Below are 15,497 nucleotides of genomic sequence, written 5' to 3'. Positions count from 1 at the left end.
AGCCTTATTGGGCATACGAATTTCGACATATCGTTCCTGAAACATAATAGTAAACATTCAGATCGATGTATATTCTAATCAGGCCATGTGCTTTAAAATCATACCATTTGATATGACTTAATAGACACATACTTGTATACATTTAAATTTGGTATGAATTGGGTGGTCGGATGTAAAGATATCATATTTTTCAATCTGAATTTTTGAAACGGCTCATTTTTTGTAATGGCCATGTAATTTAAACTTGTAACGGCCTTTGGAACAGTATTTGTAGTGGCCAATCGAATTTAGAATTCCCACTATTTTTTTAATTTATCCGTCATTTTTCCCGCCTTTATTTGGAACGGTCATTGTAACGGTTTTCTTATTAGAACGGCTCCAAAAAAATTAAGTTATTTTCTAACGGCTTTTGAAACGGTCGTTGAAACTCTTCATGTTCCATTATTTTTGTAATGGCTGTTGTAACGACCTTTAATAAAAAAAAGTTGTTTCAATTGTTACGATTTTTGTAATTCCATCTGTTTGTACATTTTCTTGCGTTTTTTCACATTGTCATTATAACGACTCCTAAAAGCTGTTATAAAAAAACCGAACCGTTACAAAAACAGTAGGAAATTAGTAAAGGCCAATAAATTATAACGATTTTCCGCACACCACATTGTTACAACGGCTTTTGTAACGGCTCCGATCATTACAAAATAAAAACATTTATATCAATTGCACTTTATTTTTCCACATAAGCTTTTTTGTATTTTTTTATTAACATAAGGGAATAAATTATATTTAACCCTCATTTTTACATAAAATATTCTTTGATATATCTCAAATATTATATTTTGCTTTTAAATTTTCCTAAAAATTTACTCTCATTTGGTCGGTCAAAGAATCGATTAGTAGTATGCCTAATATTGCGAAAGGTATTTAATCTAGTATAAAGTCTTATTCATAAGTAGAAAGAGTCCCTGTGCTAAATGAAGATAGGTAAATATGAGAAGGATAAAGAAGCATCTCCCCGGGAGGCTAAGCCAGAAATAAAGAGAGTATCAGCTATACTAGCCTACAATGCACGACAGAGCGGACCTATAACAATACCATATCACTATCTATGTTCAAAATTGATCAGCTATATCACTATTGAAAACAAAATAGCATCTGGTATTTCTCACAAGGGCACAAGTGAAAGTAAAGTAAGAATCTGATCACAAACTACAGAAGGAAAGTTCTCCCCAGAACTGTGTCCTTTCAGTTCAGCACCATAATTCTAGTCGAAAAGCGCCACGAAGGGAAATTTTATATTAAAACTATCCAACTTACAAGACAACAGTTATATTGCAATTTCAAGGGTAGGGGATTTGGTTCGGTATTAAGAATGATCTCTAGAGGTGTTGAAGAATAAAGCTACAGCGACGTTTGAGTTGTGCGCTAATCAATCTTGGAAGCTGTTGCTAATGCTTCACTTTTAAGGATCTCTTCAGGCAGCGACACCCTGAAAACAGCATAGTGATGATTCAAACTCCTCTCTCCTTGCAATCTGTGAACACTTCCTAAAGCACCATCATTTGGATTTGGGAAGGTGTAAAATACACGTCTGATTCTCTGATGCACAATCGCCATTGCACACCTATATCACATATGAATGAACAAATGAAGGCAAATGTAGAGAGAGAGAGTGACATTAAGGGTGAGCACAAGTATCTATTGTTGATATAAAGAGGAGGGTGTGATCAATAGTCTACATAGAGAACTCACATAATGCAAGGCTCCCAGACAAAGTAGATGTCGTAGCCTGTACATAAATAAGGTCTGGTTGAGTCACACAGCAAATCGTTCCTATGATGATCCATTCTCTCATCATGCTTAACCTGAAAGATACATTTGCAGCAGCTAAGCAAATCCGTGGCGGTTGCCAAAAAGAAACTTCATGATATAAAGAAATCTGAAATTCTTAAAAGGCGAAACTGTTATACTTGATGCAAGTATGGACATAGCTAACAAGATTCTACATGTCTAACTATCTATCAAATACTCCAATCCCTCTATATATCAGAACATGAGTCTCTACTCTGAAGTTTCAACACTTCCAAAGGTTCTTATTCTAGAATCTTTGAGAAAAACATCAGTGGGATCAGACCAAGCTGTCTCCATTGCCTTTTGCTCAGGCAATCAATATAATCCAACTGATATACACACAGCAAGGATGCATAATGCATAGAGCAGGGACTTACATTTGTATTTATCTTTTGTCTTTTTAAGGAAGAGTGTGGCGGAGAAAAAACCTTGTAATCCTCTTGAGAAAAATCTGGACTTTGTCCACTCACGGGAAAAAGAAGCCTATCCCTTGCAGCTGAATTTTCAATTGCAACAATGGCAGCATGCCTTAAAGGGTGCCAAGAATCAGGACCTACCTGTGATTGTTGCTCAAGCCACCCCCAAGGATGTAAACAACAGACATCTTTATAAGATTGCTTTGCTTCATTGGATGCTTTCACCACTTCAGAAGAACCTTCGGCCTGGTTTGAACTGCATGATCCCTTGCTAGTATTTTCTCTGGGAGCATAGCAAGACAGGACCTGGTCACATGAGCTAGCAACAACCTGTCTGCTTGAAGGATCCACTATGACAGCAGCATTGACAACCTGCACAAGAAGAGTCAGCTAATAATTGATCAAGAATAGAGGTTGCAGGATCTGTAAGGACAAATGTGAAAAGATGGAAATGCTGGGATATTGTCACATGATACCAAACAACAAAACAATTGAGCATAATCAGATTTGATAAATTTGCTTCGGACGAAATAGCAACAGAACACTTTAACTTAGAGAAATGTAACATTTGAGCTGAAGAACATCAAGGAGCAGCTGGAGTCATGTGTCAATCTAATACACAAGAATAATCGTTGTAAGCTCAAACATGAAACTGTTGAACAGATCCATGCACGGAGGACTTCTCTGTCCATTCTATAAGTTAGCTGTAGTTAACAATGTTAGGTTTCTGCAAAATCAAGTTTCACCATTGAGTGATTAAGTGATAAAGAAATTGTTTGTCATCTTTCAAGATCCATTGCTTAGAAGCAATAAAGTTGTCAGGGACTCGTTTGCATAGGTCTTTTACCTCATCCCACAGATAAACATTAAAATTGCAAAAACAAATTTCTAAAGTATCTTGAATTACATAAATGACATAGCTACAAAGTCATCTCGTCTCTTAGAATAACATAGTGACAAGGTTTGCTACAAAGTTTCATACTTCAAAATGTTTAAAGAAACTATCAACGAATATTTTTAATTGAAATCCTGTATAGAAACTGATATGATATTTCATCTAAAAACAGGAAACGGTTAAGAAAGGAGTCCTTGCAAAAGGACACCAAGGAGACCAGAGAGATTTAAATCCTTCCAAAAATGAGTAGAAGTACAATGCAGAATGAAATGAGCAAGGTGTATCTACCGAAGTGCCAGATTTTGCCAAACAAACTGCAAGTTTCATGAAGTTGAAAACTGCCGATGAATCCTCTTCACTAAACCCAGTTATGCCATCGATATTACTGAAATAGGAAAAAATTTAGAACTCCGAAATTTCGTGAAATCGCTATAGATCAAGATTTTCAAGAACTCACTAGGTCGGTGGATGAAAAGAAGTTGGCCACAATTTGCATTGTTCTTCCCATTCTTCTTTTGTTGATGCAGCATGTTTGCACACCTGAACCAAATGGCTCAGTGAAAATAAAAAATGAAATAGGATATTATGCGAACAGGTTATTACAGAAAAAGCACTTATACAAGTCAGTATTTTTCAGTTCATTCCCAAGAAAAGGAAAGCAACCTCCTTTTAGAGTGAAAATTTCAAACTGAAACAATCTAGGGTCTTTAAGCATCACATTAAGCAATTTCAAATATAACAAATAGAAGCACATAATACATGCCAAATTCCAATTATTCAAAACTCAGATATTTGAAAAACAATACAAATCAATTACAACAAATACCATAAGTTTGCCATGAGAAAACCCAAAAATAATGATAAGCAAAATGGAGTCAGTAAGATAGCAAAACTTATGAAAACTTACATCAAAGTAAGATTTCCATCGATTATGATGTAACAACCAATTATCTAACAGGCTTATACGTTTCAAGGCCATAACTTATGGTACTTTCATTTACATTTATTAACAGATGGTTGTAAAACACTTTTACAGAATATTGTTGCCTAAATTAAACAACTTTTGAGGAGTGTTCTTGTAGGTCTAGAGCACATTGTTTGTCTCCCTAAGTAGCCAGGATGGTTGTACAACATTTTGCCTCTTCAAATTAAAAAACATCGTCTAGCATAAAATTCTTAAGGCAATAAAATGTATAGAACAAAATGATTACTAAATATAATTTTTCTCAATTATTGCTATTGTTAATTGGACAGTGAACCACACAGTCAGCCACATCTGTTGGTGAATTTTAAATCTTGAAAGACATTGCAGGCAGTATTATAGTTTCATAGATATGCAAATTTTCAAACAAACATGAGCCATAACCAGTCACACAATAATCCAATAAAAAGCCAGAAGATAAAAAGGTGACCCACTTTGGTGGTAAAAGTACTCAACTGGTACGTATTCGCAAGCTCCAGCACATCCTCTGGGACAAAGTTGGAGTCACCATCATTCCCAGAAGCCAGACATAAGATCACAAACAATTGACTTTTTCCTGTCACACAAAGTCGCTATCATTGACAAATAAAATATCCATACACCAAAGACTGAGCAGAAAAAATTGAAACAAAGGTATACAGCATTTGCTTCATGAAGAGGAAGTTTGAAAACATGGGAAATCTGCATCTAGGATGTTATTCTCAAACACCCCAAGAACTAGCATCTTCGCTGCAGGCTTTATTTATTCCTTTGCATCATATAAGCATGATTATTTGAAGGCAGAAGCTGGAAATTTTGGTTGGCTCCTTTTAAATCAGTCAAAACATCTGAAATGTGTTAAAGCTACCACCTCACAACCAAGCATATGAGAACGGATAATGTGGAAAACCATGCCCACCCGCCTTGAACTTTCTCCAGTCTCCACTGATGCTAAAATGTGTTTCAAACTTACTGAACATTCTCCACTGATGCTAAAATGTGTTTCAAATTTAAAGGTAAGACACAAGTCCAAATCACTTAGCTTTTAGTAAATCCTTTGCAAGTCCATCATTGTTTTACCTGATATCTTGGCAATAGTTTCCAAATGAACCAAATTGACAACATCTCCCACCAAATAAAATGAGAAATCAATCACCTTAAAATTAATAAGTAAGAGCAGATAACAAGGAACATGTGCACACATGTAAAGCCAAACACATAATTTGAAGAGCAGTGAGAACCTCCATCAAGACAAGTCTTTCGTATGCGCTTCACATGGCGGAGACCTTCCAATGGTGCTATATGATTTAACTTCCTAACAATATAGAGTTGCAAACAAATAAATAAATACATTGACTTTCAATTATATTGCAAAATAAATATATAAATTTTCAATGACAGGAATAAGTAGTGATAATATACAGAGCAACATACCTCACTATAGTGTCAGCATGCTTAGGTTCAATTGCAGAAGCAAGCACCTCCACTGCATAAATATAAGCAATAAATTAGGACAATGAGAAAGAAAAAAAGAATGAGCACTGGAATATATATACATATATATATAAGAGAGAGATACCAGTATCCTGGAGGTGAGGAAGAACAGGAGGTTTTTCGGGAATGTGAATGATTGTCCAACCCTCTGATGAAACCACAGACGTTTCATCTACGCTGCCATTCATTGTGCTCTCAGAAACAATTTGTCTGGAAACCTAATTACTGAAAGCTGCGGCAGCAGCTTAACGGAAAGGATTGAGTGTCAGAATCTCAGAGAGTGCACTTGCTTAAAGATTATACTGTTTTTTGAGGTATTCATGAGTGACTCAAGAGATGAGAGGGGAGGAAGCTGCTGTCATGACGGCAGTTAATGTTCACTTATGTTCTGTAGCCGGGTAACAAAGTATAGTGGAGGCTATTCGGGTCGGAACAGGAACTATCAGCAAAGCATACTAAGATGGAATGGCCTAACGGGTTAACGAAAGGTCCGAATTAGATAATTAATCTCTCTCAACTCTCAATCAAATATATATTCTTATTAATAAAGTTCAACACTTTAGAGTAATTAATTTGATTTACAAAATGTAAAATTTCTAAATAATATCATATTTTTAGTATTTCTAAAGTAGGAGTAGCAGCACTTTATTGTACTCCATTGTTGTCATCACTGTATTACAAGAAATTAATGCAATAAGGTGATACATATCATATACCAAAGCGTTCATCGGTTATTGGTGTATAAACACCAGATTATTGTAACCACTAACCCACAAAGAAGAACAGAAAAAGACAAGAACAGGTTATGTGTTTTAATCTCATTGGCCATTTTAAGTTAAATTCCTATTATAGGAAGTTAGGAGCTCTCTTTCATGTTTAACATAACAAAATAGAATATCATTAAGCCAAAGTTAATGTTTTGTTATAAACATAATGAGATTGAAGTACTAGTAAGCATCATATCATTCTACTTAAGATCCATGGACAATCGTGAAAGTCGTAATTAATGAATATCCGTGAAAGAATCCCCTGTAGAGAAAAATGTAACATACACTTCTAAGAATATGCATATTGGGTGCCCAGCAGTGCGGTAAAAATATTAATGAACTCCCCCCCACTAAATGTTCTACAGAGGCCCGATACCTCGAAGAAACTAAACGCCTGGTGTGAGTTTGTGCGATTTTCATCCTCAAGAAAATCTATAAAAACTGGAGAGAAAAAGAACTTGTTTACCTGGGTTTCCTTCTATAATATCAGTGACGAAGAATGTGGGAATGGCGGCACGAGATGGCGGCGGCGCACACCGAGACAGCGGCGAAAGATGTCTTCACAAGGGAACGTGTTCGCTATGTTTGGGGCTGAGAATGGGGACGAAGGCCAGCAATGGAAGAGGGGAAAGGAGAAGGGGGTGCCGACGGGGGAAGGGGGCCAGATGACGAGGCAAGGGATCGGGAATTCGGTAGGGGCAACGGACGAGAATGGAAATGGGAGAAGGCGGCAATGGGGAAGAAAGGGGTGGGGGGGGGGGGGGGTTTTTTTTTTTTTTTTAAAAAAAAAAAAAAAATTATATGAAAAAAATGAATTTTTCATTTGTTAGAGAGAGGGAGGGAGGGGAGTTATTTAATTTTTTATTACCAAAAAAAAGAAAATTTATATTAATATAATTTTTTTAAATATATTAATAATAATATAACGAGTCGCGATTAAATTTTTTTTTTTTAAAAAAAAATCCCAAGTCGGTATTTAGAATACCGACTCCAAGTGCAATTTTTTTTAATCAAATTTTGTTAATTAAGTATATAATTTTATTTAATTATGTATAATTAATATATTAAAATTTAAATAATTATAATATTAAAATTTTATTAATTTTAAAAATTATAATTAAGTGTATAAATGTAATTTGAGTATACAATTATTCTTAACAATACGATACCGACACATCAGATGTGTAGAAGAATTTTTTTATTGGAATTGTTGCCTTGCACGCGTTTGCGCCCAATCTATCTCGTTGTGAAATACGCAATGTTTGATTTCGCTTAGGGCGCGAAGATATGCGAATAGTAGTATCGTGGACCAACTCAATTCCACTATACATTTGAGTGTATAAAAAAATTACAATGGATTTTTTTGTACACTCAATTTATATTTGTACACTTAATTGTAACTTTTTTTTAAGTGTTATTTATATATGATTTTTGGAACAGTTATGGCCGTTCCAAAATTCGTGACAAAGTGAGTTACATTATTTGAAAAGTCATTACTAAAATTCAGTCGTTTAAAAAATTGTTACTACAGCCATTATAAATTCTGCAACGTATTGTAGCCGTGTAAAAAGTTGTTACAAAAGGTAATATAAAATATGGATAAGACGTTGTTTTGTTACCTGCAGTTACAAAAGTCGTTACAAAGAGAATTTCAAATAAATAATTAATTTTACAATAAATTTGTATATTCATAATTGTTTGTATTAAATTGATGTAACTGTCATCTTAAAGTATTGAATTCCATGGGATAATCAACCTGTCAAAATTATGATTCAACCGTCAGATATGATCAAACTTATGAAATAATCCATTTGGCCAAGTTGTAGCATTATTGGGTACACGGATTTCAACATATTATTCTTGAAACATAATAGTAAACATTCAGATTACTGCATTTTTTAATGAGGCCATATGATCTAAAATCATACCATCTGATATGACTTAATGGATACATACTTGCATACATTTAAATTTGCTATGAATTGGGCGTCGGATGTAAAGATATCCTATTTTCCAATATGAATTCTTAAGATGACTCGTGTTTTCTGTAACTACTTTCGTAACGGCCAATCTAATTTACATTTATAAGGGATATTGTAACAGCATTTGTAAACGACAATTCGAATTTAGAATTCCCTCCATTTTTTTAATTTGATTTAAAAAATTATTACTTTAGTTGTTACAAATATATTTTCCCGCTTCATTTCCCCCCTACATTTGGAACGGCCATTGTAATGGCTTTCTTATTATTTTTGTCGTTTCAAATTCTTTTTTTTAAAAAAATATAAGTTGTTCTTTTTAATATTTGTTACAACATTGCAAATGAAGAAGTATTCACTTAAAAAATATACATTATGACCCTCGTATTCACCTTGTTAGTCTCACAGTCCTCGAGTCTTCATCATCGTCTTCACCTTCATCATTAGTTTGATGCGCTTGACTCCATGAAGTACCTGCAGCCTGCTCGTGTGCTTTAGAAAGATCAACCACAATTGTAAACCAAGGGGATCACGTAAATCGTACGATTGATTGTCAGCAGAAACTTCAAGGACTGGTATGTCCTTTCCCAGCTGATATGCGATCTCCGACCACTTAGACTCATCGACAACTCTCCTTACCTTGGTTATGCAAATAGCCATCCAGCCCACCGTGTCCCTCTTCATACTTGGGTACTCTATGAAGTATACTTGTACTGTTTGTTGTGCAAGTATGAATGGCTCATCCTTTTAGTACATCATTTTGAAGTTTACATCAATGAGGTAATAGCGTAGGTGCACCTTCATGCCTCTTACTGGATCGACCCTAACGACATTTTAACAGATGCTTCTCTTTATCCACCTGTGTTCGCTACCATAGCCGGAAGGGTATGTCAACGACATTTCAACTGCAGGAGGGATGTCTGCAACCCAATGGAGGATCTGGTCTCTAGTTAGCCTCAGACGTGCAACCTTATTCTTAACACGATTTTTCGTGAAGGCTTTCTTATTCCTTGGGTAAAGATGGTGCAAAGGGAGAAACTGCCTGTGGCAGTCAAACTAGCACACGTTCCTATCATGTCGCAGATGAAATGCCCGTGTATCATCCATACAAATTGGGCATCCCATAACCTCGACAGTACTCCACCCAAATGCAATCCCATAGGTGGGTAGGTAGTTCACAGTCTACATCAACGCCGCCCGCATAATGAATCCCTTATATGTGGCATTATTCTACATTCAAACACCCACATGTCACAACTATTAATCAACGTTCCAAGTACACATCGATCGAGCTAAGAATACCATCGTCAGAAAAATATACTCAAAACTCATGCACATACTAGGGGGAAGGTTGTACGGTGTAATTATAACGGGCCAACATGAATAAGTACAACCGTACTGACTATGCGGTGCAAAACTTTATGTGCAAAGGCCCAGCCAAATATTACGCGCCTCTTCTGCAAAATTGGGATACATCCAGTCAAAATGCTTCCATAGCTCAGTATCATATGGATGACACATCGACCCCTCCTCTGTTTGATGTGTGGCCTGTCACGTCATGTGCTTAACAGTTGTCCTTGAAGAATATAACCTCTGTAAATGGGGAGTAAGCGGCAGGTACCTCAGGACGACATAAGGACTTCTTCCAACGTGGGTCTCGCTTTCGAGTTGGCTTGTACCTAGCGTCCCTACAAACCTTGCAGTACTCCAAATCGACATCGTCCTTCTAATACAACATGCAACCATTCTCACAAACATCGATCTTCTCAACGGGTAAACTCAAATCCTTTATCAATTTTTTTTCGTGTTGTAGTAATCTTTCGGCAAGGTGTGACTAGGGGGACATATTTCATTAGCCCACTCGAATATCCGATCATAAGACCACTTAGAAATATGACCGTCCACCTTGATATCCACTAACTCAGCAATAGATGCCAATTGAGATTCGGTGCAACCGTTCCACAATGGGTAGTTGGTAGCATGCACTACATTATAAAAACGATCTGCCAACCCTGACTCATAATTGTATGGGCTACCGCCATAATAATATGAACTAGGACTGACATCAATAGGGTAGGACCTTGTACCATAATCAGGCACACCATCGTGAGAAGAAGAAAAATAAGTCGGCCCGGCTGCATGAAAAATCATCCTCTGCGCCCAATCCATATGTTGTTCATCACCCTAATGTGAATAATTACCCTCGACATGGCCAGTTGGGGTGTGCTCCTCCAGCACTGGAGGGACAATCGCAGCCTTAAAATACTTTGCACCTTCTCTTCGCCATGAGAAGTTCGATTATGATATTTTTGCACAAACTCTCGCATACAAGTAATAACTGACTTCGTCAGGTGTTCTAAACTTTGTATTTTTGCACTTTTGACAAGAGCACCTAATTTTGTCTTCATTCATATGTCCCCACTGACGTTTAACTCATTTTATGAAAGTCTTAACCCATCCTCAAACTCCGGTGTAAGACCTATCCTCCCCGAAAGGTTCTTATTATACATCTATCTCCTCAATTCACGTACCATGATGATATATATATCACTGCACATTTATACGTATATATAAAATAGTTTTAATTCTAGCTAATTTAACGATCTACTATAAATTTATAAATGTGACATTAATTACACTATTATAATTAAGGAGATCGATCAAATACATAAACTAACATATATAATAAAATAATCATAAAACAAAAATAATAAGTAAACTATATAATTAATTTAATTAAACACAACAAAGTAATAAATTAATTATTGTTACCTGCTCAATCAACTTAAGAGATGATCATCACTAGCTGACGGTCCAAAATTCAATTAATATAATCAACAAGCTAATGAAGTGTATATTCATGAAAATCAGAATATTGAAATTGTGTGTGGTTAGTAAGATTTTTTATAAGAAATGAAATGAAATGAAAACAACTTGCATATATATATATATTGTAACGATTTTTGTAACGGTCTTTGGAACTCCTCATATAGCTATTGAAAACTAGTCATTAAAATATATATCCGTTATTTTGTAACGGCCTCTTATAAAAAAGGCAGCTCCAATTATCACGATTTTTGTAATACTGTCTTTTTGTATATTTTTCCTCGTTTTTCCCACTACTTTTGTGACAACTCCTTATTAACCTAAAAGTCGTTTACAAAAAAAATCATGCCGTTACAAAAGTTGTAGCAAATTAGTAACCGCCAATATATTGTAACGGTCTTACGCACACCACAAATTTGTGGCGGACATAGTAACCGTTTTGGCCGTTATAAAATAGATCCATTTTTATTTACCCCTCAATGATGTCAACACGTCTAAACTATTACAAATTCGTTACAATGGTTATGTATTTAGTCGTTATAAATCTCAACTTTTTTTGTAGCGATCGGAGAATATAAATATAATTGAGATACTTTTTCAAAATTTGAGTGCACTATAATTAGTTAGATCTCTTTCCACCTTACATTGAGGCACACAAAGAAAAATTGCATGCCAATGATGTCTCCTTTGAACAAAATCCTAAAATTTGTTTCTTGGAATATATCATGTCACGGAAATCAGCATTATAAGTGTTTGTGAAAAGCTAAAGGAGGGCCATGTCTTCTTCCCCTTTACATATTCATTTCATGTAACAAAAATGGCCCATCTCCCTCTTTGTTTTCAGACAAAATCCTACTTTTCTAAGTTTCTTTACATCATTCAATCTTCACCTTTTTTTTGTCCTTCTTTTTTTTTTTTTCCTATCTCAAATGATTCAACATAGACTTGTCAAGAATTTGAAAACATTAAAAAATAAAATAAAGAAGAGAGAAGTATAGTTTTGATAATAATTCCACTATTTGAGAGACGAGAAAGTCCTATCATGAAATGACGTCCAGTGATGCATAACCACTAATTTAAATAACTTTAGATGAACGATTCATGGTTTACACTCGTACATGAAAATTCAATAGAAATTATGACATTCTATTTTTTTTTTAAATTAATAATAAATACGATATATTTATATATCAAATACTGAACAATCTCAATATTATCGTTTAAGCAAATTAAATTTTATTAAGATAAAGTTTTCATTTAAAATCGTACCATAAATCATGTATGGTTGGGTCTAATTAATTAATTTGATCAGTACTTAGATCTTCTATTTTATTGTAGGCTCTTTTATTATTTTATTGATCAATTAATTTAATTCTTTGATGGTCTGCAGGTGTAGAAAAAATGGTAAGGTCTAATGACATTTAATTTGCTTGGTCTCATTAGGATGCATAAAATCAAACTTATCTTACTTTTTGGGGTAAATTAATTACGATGGACCCTCTTAAAATTTATCATAAGAAAATTACAAGTACTTTTTTAAATTAATGGCCACTTAACAAATATTTTTTATAACGGGCTGTTATAAGATGGTATTTGTTAGGCGATCAGTAATTTTGAAGAGTTTTTTTTATATTAAAATTAAAGATATTTATAATTATGATAAATCTCAAAAAAACTTATTGTAAATTCCCCTACTTTTTTTCACCAAAGAATAAATTCATTTTTAAAATCACTTGACTTAATTCCTATATTGAAAGTTTTAGAATCGAGTTCACTTAATAATAGTTATTTACCACAACTATGAGTTATAGTAAATTTTTTTCCAGTGATCGTAGATATAATGTAAGGATAAATAGTAATTTGTCTCCCTATGATATTAAAAATGAGCACATTACCTCTTTATGAAAAAATATATAGCAAATTACCCTCTTTACTTTTTATAATGAAGCAATTTACCTCCTTACTAATTACCCCCCTTACTAATACCCCCTGACCTTGAATGAAGGTATGAACTTGTTGACTTTATTTTTACTATATTCTTTTTCTGTTTTTTTTTAATTAAATAATTGTAAAAAGAAATTGATCGGGATGAAGAAAAGTTTAAAATTATTCAATTGATCAATAAGAAAAATTCAAATATTAAGTGAATTAAATTTATAGTCCACAACAGCATTTTGGTCAATGTCACCACAAAAAATGGTTACCTTAATAAATTGGGTCTGTTGTTAGACAACCGTTAACATTATGAGCATTTCTAATTTTTCAAATGGCGAGGGAGTGTTTGGAATTATGCCAAACCTTATGGGAGGATACTGTAATTTATCCTATTTTTATTAGTGTTTTATTGGATAAAAATTCCAACCGGCTACCCTAAGACTTGTTATTATTATAAGTATCTTTTTATTATTTGAAAAATTATAAATACCCTTATAAAATTAATAATCATTTAATAAATACCCGTAATGACAGTCCATTATAAAGAATATTAGTTAGACGACTATTAATTTTAAAAAGTATTTATGATTATGAAAAATTTAGAAAAAAAAGTTGTAATTTACCCTAGAAAATTTAAAGGGGGAAAGAATAATAAAAATTAGGGGGAAGACAGATGAATGAATGCTAGAGAGCAGAGCTCCACATAATTGGCAGCTACTGCATTGAAGAGGGAAGGACCAGTGATGAATGATCAAAACCATAGGCTTCCCCAAATTGAGACAGCTGCCCTCTCTCTATATGGCTACACTGCCTATTTTCAGCCTCAAATTTCTTCAGCAATTTCCCCACATTTTTCTTTAATTCAATTTTAGTCCCTATCAATCAAAATTTTCTCTTCAACCCTCAATAAACAACTTGAATATATGAAAATATTTTATTATATATTTATATTAATCAAAATGAACTTAAGTTAAATTGTAAATCTTATCAAATAATAAAAGAATATTTGAATGTACAAACGCGACTTTAAACGAGCCGACATAATCAAATTCAAGTACGTAGGTTTATATATTACTTGAATTTGTTTAAAGGTTAAAGACGGAGGAGCTCTCAATAATTTTAATTGAGATAAAAGCATAATTGAAAGTCGAATTTTTAGATATATTGTGGTAGTTTTAATTCATATAGAAAATAAAAAAAAACTAAAAAACCCATTATTTTTAATTAATCAGGTTCGAAGAAACTTATAATTTAATTAGATTTTTGCATGGTTAATTGCATTTTATTCTCATACGAAAACAATAATAAACCTTTCAAAACAAAAACAGCCAATCCGGCCATATGAACTTTTAAAAGAAAAGCTCACTATTTTCATCGCTAGAGAATTGCATTGTCCCGTTCTTAAATGAGTCGTACTGCTGGAGTATGGAGTCTGACGTAGCCTTATATTCAAGTTCAATGATTACAGAACCAACTTATTAAAAACAGTTCTATTAGAAATCAATTTTGAACAAACTGTTGTTGGCGTAAGTGAATTCTTATAATCACAAAATTTTTGTATTTTGTAACTATATTTATTTTGTTTTTCTATTTAACTACGCACGTTTACGATCTGACGGATTATTGCTATTTTTTTTATTTAAGAACCTTTTTTTTTAACCTGGCAATATTTCTTGATTTAACCCATTTTCAGACACAGTATAGATTGTGATGGTACTGAAGATTCCAAATGTCCCAATAAACCCCCCAAAAGAGGATCATGTAGAACAAAGAGAATCCTTTATCAACAAACAATTGACAATCCCTTCTCCAAGCATTCCCAAATTCTTACAGACAACAAACTCCACAGCCCAAGAAAGGAAGAAACATTGTAGAAAGCAACAGGACAGCATCAAAAAAGACCAAAAAATAATAAGGTAAAAAGATGAGAATATAGCAAGGCAAGAGTGTTCGTTTGTTTTGTTTCTAAGGGGGGACTAAGCTTTGTCTTTAAGACTTTAACTGCTTTTCTTAACTTTGTTTGTGAGACCAAAATAAAAGGGCGAAATGAAATATGCAGCTTAAGAAAGGATGTGTATTTAATCTTTTGTACCAAATCTCACATTCTGTTGTCTTAGAACACTTTAGCTGACCAGATGGGGGCAGGTGTTGGGGCAGCTGACCATGTCGTTCTTGGCCTTGAACTAGACCAAAACGACATGCCTGCTGGCCCGGCCTCCTCCTTGGGTTTTGGGTGAAACAGAGAAAGCAAAACACACACAGACCCACAGTTGTGTGTGTGTGAGAGAGAGAGAGGGGGGGGGGGGGGGGGGGTCACAGGCAAACAATGAAGGCCACAAAGCAGCTTTCCACGAATGCACTTTTAGGGGGTTTTTG

General features: G+C 34.3%; 1 protein-coding gene across 3 annotated transcripts; it reads right to left on the bottom strand.

Moving 5' to 3' along the window:
- On the bottom strand, nucleotides 1,135-7,118 carry LOC105158391 (probable inactive tRNA-specific adenosine deaminase-like protein 3). 3 transcript variants are annotated; one of them, XM_011075140.2, is made up of 10 exons: nucleotides 6,848-7,118; nucleotides 5,700-5,858; nucleotides 5,555-5,606; nucleotides 5,362-5,435; nucleotides 4,576-4,697; nucleotides 3,617-3,699; nucleotides 3,448-3,544; nucleotides 2,226-2,636; nucleotides 1,750-1,862; nucleotides 1,135-1,621 (listed from the first exon to the last, which is right to left on the bottom strand). In XM_011075140.2, the coding sequence occupies exons 2-10, from the start codon at nucleotides 5,800-5,802 to the stop codon at nucleotides 1,423-1,425; spliced, it is 1,254 nt and encodes a 417-aa protein (XP_011073442.1). In that variant the 5' UTR covers nucleotides 5,803-5,858; nucleotides 6,848-7,118; the 3' UTR covers nucleotides 1,135-1,422. The 3 variants fall into 3 exon arrangements, with proteins under 3 accessions (XP_011073442.1, XP_020547948.1, XP_020547947.1); XM_020692289.1 differs by having other exon boundaries at nucleotides 2,406-2,636; XM_020692288.1 differs by having other exon boundaries at nucleotides 5,700-5,846.

The sequence above is a fragment of the Sesamum indicum genome, linkage group LG3 (genome assembly GCF_000512975.1).
Source record: "Sesamum indicum cultivar Zhongzhi No. 13 linkage group LG3, S_indicum_v1.0, whole genome shotgun sequence".
NCBI lineage: Eukaryota > Viridiplantae > Streptophyta > Magnoliopsida > Lamiales > Pedaliaceae > Sesamum > Sesamum indicum.
This window is presented reverse-complemented; position numbering and strand designations above follow the sequence as displayed.

Coding starts and splice junctions, on each gene's coding strand:
- LOC105158391 (XM_011075140.2), bottom strand. CDS start 5,802: ATGAATGGCAGCGTAGATGAAACGTCTGTGGTTTCATCAGAGGGTTGG. Junction 3,700..4,575: donor TGAGTACTTTTACCACCAAA/GTGGGTCACCTT, acceptor CATTTGGTTCAG/GTGTGCAAACATGCTGCATC. Junction 1,622..1,749: donor GTCTGGGAGCCTTGCATTAT/GTGAGTTCTCTA, acceptor TATGTGATATAG/GTGTGCAATGGCGATTGTGC.